General features: G+C 43.1%; 2 protein-coding genes across 2 annotated transcripts; one reads left to right on the top strand and one right to left on the bottom strand.

Annotated features, from left to right (window-relative positions):
* Positions 1-349: 349 nt before the first annotated feature.
* fshb (follicle stimulating hormone subunit beta) lies at positions 350-2410 on the top strand. Its single transcript, XM_023995149.3, has 2 exons — positions 350-535; positions 2001-2410. Exons 1-2 carry the CDS (start codon positions 350-352, stop codon positions 2226-2228), a joined length of 414 nt encoding a protein of 137 aa, XP_023850917.1. The 3' UTR covers positions 2229-2410.
* Positions 2411-3013: 603 nt separating this feature from the next.
* On the bottom strand, positions 3014-5211 carry arl14ep (ADP-ribosylation factor-like 14 effector protein). The gene is made up of 5 exons (XM_023995148.2): positions 4862-5211; positions 4519-4708; positions 4280-4423; positions 4005-4066; positions 3014-3737 (listed from the first exon to the last, which is right to left on the bottom strand). The coding sequence occupies exons 1-5, from the start codon at positions 4930-4932 to the stop codon at positions 3509-3511; spliced, it is 696 nt and encodes a 231-aa protein (XP_023850916.1). The 5' UTR covers positions 4933-5211; the 3' UTR covers positions 3014-3508.
* Between the last annotated feature and the right edge of the window lie 4262 nt (positions 5212-9473).

The following is a 9473-nucleotide window of genomic DNA, read 5'->3' on the forward strand; positions in this document are numbered from 1 at the left end:
GAGGATAATTAATCTGTGGAATAATTGTTAGAGTAGAGGACCTTGTGCATTTCAGGTAAAATAACATCCCATGTTTATATCCCATGACAAATTAGATAGCAACAACAAGCTAGCTAAATTGGCATACATTTTTTATGCTTTTCAACAAGTCCCCAAATTAATATAGTTGGTTCAGAGTTTGATTTGATATTTCAACCTGCATGTCCTGAACGCGTCTGGTGTTGGTGTACAAAATCGACATGCGCGTGATGGCAAACAAAGACGCACGCGTACGAGCGGTCTGATCAGCATGTGTTTCCCTGCTGTATAGCAGATTCCTGAAGGGACCTGTTCTCCTTGTGGAAGCATTATGTACTGCACCCACTTAATGACGCTGCAGCTGGTCGTCATGGCAACGCTGTGGGTGACACCAGTGAGAGCGGGGACAGACTGCATGTATGGCTGCCGACTAAACAACATGACCATCACCGTGGAGAGAGAGGACTGTCACGGAAGCATCACCATCACCACCTGCGCCGGCCTGTGCGAAACGACGGTAGCTAAATAGGGATAGACAGTACTTATTTAGGGTTGTGTGTTTATTAGGTACCAAACTGGACAAGACTGATTGAAACAGGGAGGGCCTACTTGGCCAATAGAACACACATTTTTATTTTCTGATGCACAGTGTTCTGTTGAGTGCCCTAATGAACACACCCCTGTACAATTGTTTTTCATTACATTGAGTTATATATATTTTTGCTCTCAAGTGGTGCAGTGGTCTAAGGCATCTCAGTGCAAGAGGCATCACTACAGTCCCTGGTTCGAATCCAGGCCGTGATTGGGAGTCCCATAGGGCGGCGCACAATTGGCCCAGCGTCGTTTGGCAGGGGTAGGCCGTCATTGTAAATAAGAACTTGTTCTTAACTGACTTGCCTAGTTCAATAAATAACAAAATATATATATTCTGTTGCATGTGAGCTGTTGTGTAATATATTGTAGTGCAGCCATGCTACATTTTCTGCTGTTTAATTTAATTGACTAGGAGTATGTGCTAATTGACCTAAATCATTAATTCTACTATTTGACGTTGCACCAGGTTGCATCAGCAGCCCTTTGATATTACTGAACAAAATTATAAACACAACATGCAACAATTTGTAAGATTTTACTGAGTTACAGTTCATATAAGGGAATCAGTCAATTGAAATAAATTCAATAGGACCTAATCTATGGATTTCACATGCCTGGGCAGGGCTTAGGCCCACCCACTGGGGAGCAAGGCCCAGCCAATCAGAATTTGTTTTACCCCACAAAAGGGCCCCCCCAGAAGATCCCGCAGGTGAAGTCAGTTGTGGAGATCCTGGTTACACATGGTCTATGGTTGTGAGGCCGGTTGGACGTAGTCTAAAATGACTTTGGAGGCAGTTTATGGTAGATAAATTAACATTCAGTTCTCTGGCAACATTCCTCCAGTCAGCATGACAATTGTACGCTACTTCAAAACATCTGTGGCATTGTGTTGTGTGACAAAACTGCACATTTTAAATTGGCCTTTTATTGTGCCCAGCACAAGGTGGTAATGATCATTCATTTTAATCAGTTTCTTGACATGCCACACCTTTCAGGTGGATGGATTATCTTGGCAAAGGAGAAATGCTTACTAAAAGGGATGTAAACAAATTTGTGCATAACATTTCAGAGAAATAGGCTTTTTGTGGATATGGAACATTTCTGGGAATTTTTTATTTCAGCTCATGAAACATGAGACCAACACTTTACATGTTGCGTTTATATTTTTCTGTGTAGATCACAATGGCAGCAGAAGAGTAACACTATGAATCATGCAATAATTTAAAAAATATGGTTTCCATTAGCCGAATCCCAGATTGGTTTGAGTTGTCTTGCCAAGCACTATGGTTATTGTCATGCCATGAGTTGACTATACATTACAACAGATCTGGGACAAGGCCAGTGTTCAGATGATTTCAATTTACCGGTATGAATGCTTTTGTTGGCAGGATCTGAACTATCAGAGCACATGGCTGCCGCACTCCCAGGGGGCGTGTAACTTCAAGGAGTGGTCCTACGAGAAGGTCTACCTGGAAGGCTGTCCATCCGGAGTCGACCCCTTCTTCATACCCGTAGCCAAGAGCTGCGATTGCATCAAATGCAAGACGGACAACACCGACTGTGATCGCATAAGCATGGCAACACCCAGCTGCGTAGTAAACCCACTAGAAATGTAATACTGTAGAGTTAGGCTGTTGCAGCAGCCAGTTTATGTTAAGCAACGGTTTGACTAGTCTATGGTACCGTTTCCATTGTTGATGTGCTATCACAATAAAACACTACTTAAGTCTAAACGTATTTGCTTTTAAAATATACTTAAGTATCAAAAGTAAATGTATAAATAAACAAACAAAACAGACCACACTCAATTTTTTATTTACAGATAGCCAGGGACAGTCCAACAAGCATGTCCTTAGTGAGTCCACCAGATCAGAGGCAGAAGGGATGACCAGGGATGTTCTCTTGATAAGCGTGTGAATTAGACCAGGGATGTTCTCTTCATAACTGTTTGTGAATTAGACCGTTTTCCTATCCTGTTAAGCATTCAAAATGTAACAAGTACTTTTGGGTATCAGGGAAAATCTATGGAGTAAAAAGTACATTATTTTTGGGGGGAATGTAGTGAAGTAAAAGTAGTCAAAAATATAAAAAGTACAGGTAACCAAAGAAACTACTTAAGTAGTAATTCACACAACTGTGACTATGGGACATTTATCACGACCCCAAAATAGACCTAATAGGTCACAGAAAATAATTGTGAAATTGAACAGAACACTCTGTAATGGAGATGATCTGTGGTAAAGCGGCACGCTTGTTTTGACCGCTTAACACCTCGTGGACATTTCTAGGAAATTGTTGCAAAACCACACACACGATACTGAAGAAGCCACCAGTCATCGCCGATAATTATGATAAACTTTTTGTAGGGCTCACAGCAAGGGTTGGAATCTGGACACTCACATATTTTTTATATGAATTAAAACCAATTTAATTGACAGCTGTGGGCACAAAACAAATATGTAATCACTAATCAAAACAAGTGGAGAATTGCAAAAACCATGAGGAAAGGCAGAAAATGAAACGTGGGAAATTCTTCAGGAATGCATACTTTCAAAAAATGTGGAAACAAATCTCCGTCATATACCTCTTTTTCCTTTGCATGAGACCTTGTAGCGAGGTACCGGCGAAGTGTATGCGCACACACTTTCTTGAATTGACCCTCTCGGTACAGGAACTAAACTACATATGCAATGTTTATAACACTTGGTTGAAACCATTGTGGGAGTATTATTTCTTATTCATTTACTCTTGATACATCTTGTGATAACTTGATTTAGTATCTTTTGGCAACTTCAGACCATTTCTTATCCTGTCCTCGTTTTACAGAAAACTAAAATGAGAAAAAAATAACAGAACATAAAAACAGTCATAGTTCAAGGCCTAAGGATGGGGGAGACTAGCCAGCGTACTTGTTGCGGATGATCTCTCCCCCCTCCACTTCAACCTGCTCGTATAGCCACTTGCGGTCACAGCGGCACTCYACGCCACACCTGCGGGAGCTACACTCGGGGCAGGGGTAGAAGCAGCCCATGCAGTCCGCGTCCAGGCAGTCACACATGTCCTTGCCGCAGGAGAGCAGGCGGCCTTTGTTGTCATACACTTTGCTCTTCGCCCCAATAGTCTGTCTGCAAATACACAAAAACAATGGAAACGTCTGACCTACCGCCTGTATGTGACTACCGTCTGCGTCTTGCTTACTTGGTTGTGCATCATTTATGGAATGACACTGCTTTCTGCTGGTTTACCTGCTCCCTGATACAAATTTTGATTGACTAGCAACCATTTGAAATGCAATAATGAAAACAAGCATACATTGCAGCCTTCGAGGAAGGTAGCAGAGCAGTGGACCCATGCAGTGATGGATTCTGGAAAGTGATGGTTTCCACTCTTACCGGTCAGTGTTTGAGGAGATTCCACCTCGTCCTCCACCTCGTTTTTTGCCATCACCTCTTCCCTGCAAAAACAAAAAAATAACTTTGAGTGAATGTTGATAGATGAAACAGGAGAAGTATGCTCTTGTGCACGTGAACACAAGGCTCTGAAAAACAGCACTTAACTGTGCAGAAATTCACCAACACCTGCTATACTCTGATTTACACTAACATTCATTTAGAGGGGTGAAACCCATCTGTGAGAGGTGATAAAAATATTTATAAAGTTGACACACCTTGCCAGTATCCCGGGTACTATGTCGTTTCTCCTTGACCTTGCTCTTCTCCAGCGTCTTAGCCCTCTCCCGGTCTGACGGTGCCCCGAAGCGGTTAGCCGCATTTGTGTCCTTGGTCATCATACCCCTTTTTCGTAATTCAGGCTGCAATGTTTTTAACATACATCTTGTAGTCTAGCTGAATAAAAACAAAGACAGTTGGGTAAACTAGGTTGAGCAACTATGAAACCATACATTACCTTCGATGAATCAGCACCGAAAATGGTGGGMACGGCATCTTCCCTAAGAAACTGTTTGCCATTGTAGTCTCGGAAACAATCTGGGTTGAAATGTTCTGAGCAGAGGCAAGTGTTAGGTGTAGGGATGAAGTTTTTCATCCCCAAACTTTGTACCCATTGGTTGGCAAGCTGAGGCTTACTGATGGGGAACCTGAGAACAGGACAAGAAACACTGCTTAACACAAGCATGCATTCTCTTGCGCACGCATAAACACACCACATTTAGCTACAACAACATTTGAAGAACGACTTAGCGAACGTTAGCAAACTAGCTAACGTTAGCTTGAAGTCCTTTACTCCTTACCTGTAAAATCGTATTTCTGACCCTTTGATAAACTTGTTGGTGCAGCCGTTTACTGCACAGGTGACAGGCATGATGAACCTCGTGCTTGTATGGTCTGATGTCAATTTATTTAGTAGCAATATAAACTATCGGAAGCACCGCTTCCAGTCCAACGCCTGTGTTGTTACTTCTTCTTCAATGATACAATTGCGGTCTGCAAACAAACGTTAACGGTGCATGCCGCCACCTACTGTGCTGGAGGGTGTTGTTTAAATCACGGTCTACAAGATTAGCTCCAAATTTCTAAATCCTCTTACCTAACTCAGTACTTCTGAGGAAATAAAAAATGAGCCCTACTAACTTCCAATACACCCTCCCACATCACCAAAATCCCTCCCAAACCCCACCATCCTCAATGACTCTACACTTCAATCTTTCCATCTCTGTTCCTCTGCATACACATCACGGACAAAATGAAATGGTCCACCCACACAGTGTGGTGAAGAAGGTGCAACAGTGCCTCTTCAACCTCAGGATGCTGAAGAAATTTGTCTTGTCACCTAAAACCCTCAAACCTTTACAGATGCACAATTGAAAGCATCCTGTTGGGCTGTATCACTGCCTGGTACGGCAACTGCCGCAAGGCTCTCCAGAGGGTGGTGCGGTCTGCATAACGCATCACCGGGGGCAAACTACCTGCCCTCCAGGACACCTACAGCACCCGATGTCATAGGAAGGCCAAAAAGATCACCATGGACAACAACCACCCGAGCCACTGCCTGTTCACCCCGCTATCATCCAGAAGGCGAGGTCAGCACAGGTGCATCAAAGCTGGGACCGAGAGACTGAAAAACAGCTTCTATCTCAAGGCCATCAGACTGTTAAACAGCCATCACTAACACAGAGAGGCTGCTGCCTACATACAGACTTGAAATCATTGGCCACTTAAATAAATGGATCACTAGTCACTTTAATAATGCCACTTTAATAATGTTTACATATCTTGCATTACTCATCTCTTATGTATATAATACCATCTATTGCATTTTGCCTATGCCACTCTGCCATTGCTCATCGATATATTTATATGTATATATTCGTATTCCATTACTTAGATTTGTGTGTATTAGGTAGTTGTGGAATTGTTAGATTACATATTAGATATTGCTGCACTGTCGGAACTAGAAACACAAGCATTTCACTACACTCGCAATAACATCTGCTAACCATGTGTATGTGACCAATAAAATTWGATTTGATTTTAACATTCAACAATATTACAACACATGCTCCACAGTTTCATCGACCATACACTCCAGACACAAACCATTCACATGCTTGACAACCAGCTGTAATGACGAGTTCAATGTACAATGTCCTAGGCACAATGAAGAAAACACCACCTCTTCCTTCCTAGTCTGACCTATGAATCTTGGTCCACCGACCTTTCTTTGGAGGACATATACTGTAAATGCCGGGCCTTTGGCTCAGAGTCCCATCTCCTCTGCCTCAGATCTATCAAATTAGCTCTGATCTTACATTTCACCTCACCTCTAACCAGTGGAACATTAATATCAATTATATCTTGTTTTAAAGCTCTTTTGGCTAACTCTTTTGGTCTACAATTTCATTCCATTCCACACCCGAATGGGCTGGGACCCAGCAGAATCTCACATCTACACCCAGCCTCTCAATTCTGCATTATAACCTTAATACCTCCAATAGTTGGTCACTCCTATTAGATTTACCAGATGATAAACTATTCAATACACAAAGGGAATCTGAGCCCACTATAATTCTGACAGGTTGTATGTCCTCCACCCACTGGAGGGCAACTACTATCGCCAACAATTCAACTGAGTATACCGACAGTTCTGTTAGTCTTCTACATATCTGCACATCAAATTCAGGAAAGTAAACGCCTGCTCCTGTGCAACTCACTGTTTGGGTCATTGGATCCATCTGTGAAAAGCAGTAAAAATGCATAAAAACCTTGACCAATGTAATTGTCAACCAGTTTCACTATATGACTGACCTCTGACCAATCTTTCCTTTTCTCTACCAAGGTTAGATCGACAACAGGATCTGGGAGTAATCATGGAGGAACATTCCCTATCACCACAGAAGGTCCAACCTCAAACCACTCTCATCAGCAAGCTTTCCAACTGTCCAACCAAAACCACTGCCTTGTCTACTAGTATATTCTCAACAGTCATCTAGAACAGTAGCAGTTGGATGGTCAACCTCACAGCCTAACCCAATAAGCTAATACATTTCCCCCCCCCCACTGTATATCCAAAGGAACCTCACCTGCCTCCACTAGTAAGGCACATACAGATATTGATTTAAATGTACCGTTACATATCCTTAAAGCTCTATATAAAACTATATACTGGATTCTGTCCAGCCTCTGAAGCCAAGTTGTTGACCCTGTTCCATAAACTATACACCAGTAATCAATTGTCGTCCTGATCAGAGCTCTATAAATATCCATCAACGATTGTCTGTCAGCACCCCATTCATAACCAGAGACCGAACGCATAAGATTCACCACCTTCTAACACTTTGTTTGAACATTTATGACATGCTCTTTCCATGTAAACTCAGCAAAAAAAGAAACGTCCTCTCACTGTCAACTGCGATTCTTTTCAGCAAACTTAACATATGTTCATACAAATATTTACACAACAAGATTCAACAACTGAGACATAAACTGAACAAGTTCCACAGAAATGTGACTAACAGAAATGGAATAATATGTCCCTGAACAAAGGAGGGGGTCAATATCAAAAGTAACAGTCAGAATCTGGTGTGGCCACCAGCTGCATTAAGTACTGCAGTGCATCTCCTCCTCATGGACTGCACCAGATTTGCCAGTTCTTGCTGTGAGATGTTACCCCACTCTTCCACCAAGGCACCTGAAAGTTCCCAGACATTTCTGGGGGGAATGGCCCTAGCCCTCATCCTCCGATCCAACAGGTCCCAGACGTGCTCAATGGGATTGAGATCCGGGCTCATCGCTGGCCATGGCAGAACACTGACATTCCTGTCTTGCAGGAAATCACGCACACAACAAGCAGTATGGCTGGTGGCATTGTCATGCTGGAGGGTCATGTCAGGATGAGCCTGCAGGAAGGGTACCACACGAGGGAGGAGAATTCCTGTTCCCTGTAATGCACAGCGTTGAGATTGCCTGCAACTCAGTCCGATGATGCTGTGACACACCGCCCCAGATCRTGACGGACCCTCCACCTCAAAATCGATCCCGCTCCAGAGTACAGGCCTCGGGGTAACGCTCATTCCTTCGACGATAAACGTGAATCCGACCATCACCCCTGGTGAGATAAACCGCGACAAAAGCACTTTTTGCCAGTCCTGTCTGGTCCAGCGACGGTGGGTTTGTGCCCATAGCCGACGTTGTTGCCGGTGATGTCTGGTGAGGACCTGCCTTACAACAGGCCTTCAAGCTCTCAGTCCAGCCTCTCTCAGCCTATTGCGGACAGTCTGAGCACTGATGGAGGGATTGTGCGTTCCTGGTGTAACTCGGGCAGTTGTTGTTGCCATCCTGTACCTGTCCCGCAGGTGTGATGTTCAGATGTACCGATCCTGTGCAGGTGTTGTTACACGTGGTCTGCCACTGCAATGGACAATCAGCTGTCCGTCCTGTCTCTCTGTACCGCTGTCTTAGGCGTCTCACATTACGGACATTGCAATTTATTTCCCTGGCCACATCTGCGGTCCTCATGCATCCTTGTAGCATGCCTAAGGCACGTTCACGCAGATGAGCAGGGACCCTGGGCATAATTCTTTTGGTGTTTTTCAGAGTCAGTAGTAAGGCCTCTTTAGTGTCCTAAGTTTTCATAACTGTGACCTTAATTGCCTACCGTCTGTAAGCTGTTAGTGTCTTAACGACCATTCCACAGGTGCATGTTCATTAATTGTTTATGGTTCATTGAACAAGCATGGGAAACAGTGTTTAAACCATTTACAATGAAGATCTGAGAAGTTATTTGGATTTTTACGAATTATCTTTGAAAGACAGGGTCCTGAAAAAGGGACGTTTCTTTTTTTGAGWTCATATCGCTCATTGAACCATAGACCCAAATATTTGTACTTAAAAACTCTCCCCATAGGCTGTCCATTCAGAAACAACGGTATATTATCAGCAACTTTCTTCTTTGACAAGAACATACAGCAAGATTTCGCCACCGACAATTCAAAACTCCAGTCAATCGACCATCTTTCAACATCCATTATAGCCCGTTGAATAGAAGTTCACATGAGAGATATTCCTTCTCCTCATCCAAATAGCTCCATCCTCAGCATATAGGGAAACCCCAATACCCCTACCTACATTTGAAAACACATCATTAATCATAATGTTTAACAAAATAGGACTGATAGCACTGCYTTGAGGAATAGCGTTGTCAACTCCATGGGCATCAGATATATTGGATCCTATTTTAACGCAATTAAATAAGGCCAAAAGACAGTTATATAGTCTCCCACCAATACCAATTATTTATATATTAATCAGTGGGGCTCCCGAGTGGGGCAGCAGTCTAAGGCACTGCATCTCAGTGCTAGAGGCGTAACTACAGACCCTGGTTTCATTTCAGGGCTGTATCACAAC

Source organism: Salvelinus sp. IW2-2015, linkage group LG10 (genome assembly GCF_002910315.2).
Source record: "Salvelinus sp. IW2-2015 linkage group LG10, ASM291031v2, whole genome shotgun sequence".
Lineage (NCBI taxonomy): Eukaryota > Metazoa > Chordata > Actinopteri > Salmoniformes > Salmonidae > Salvelinus > Salvelinus sp. IW2-2015.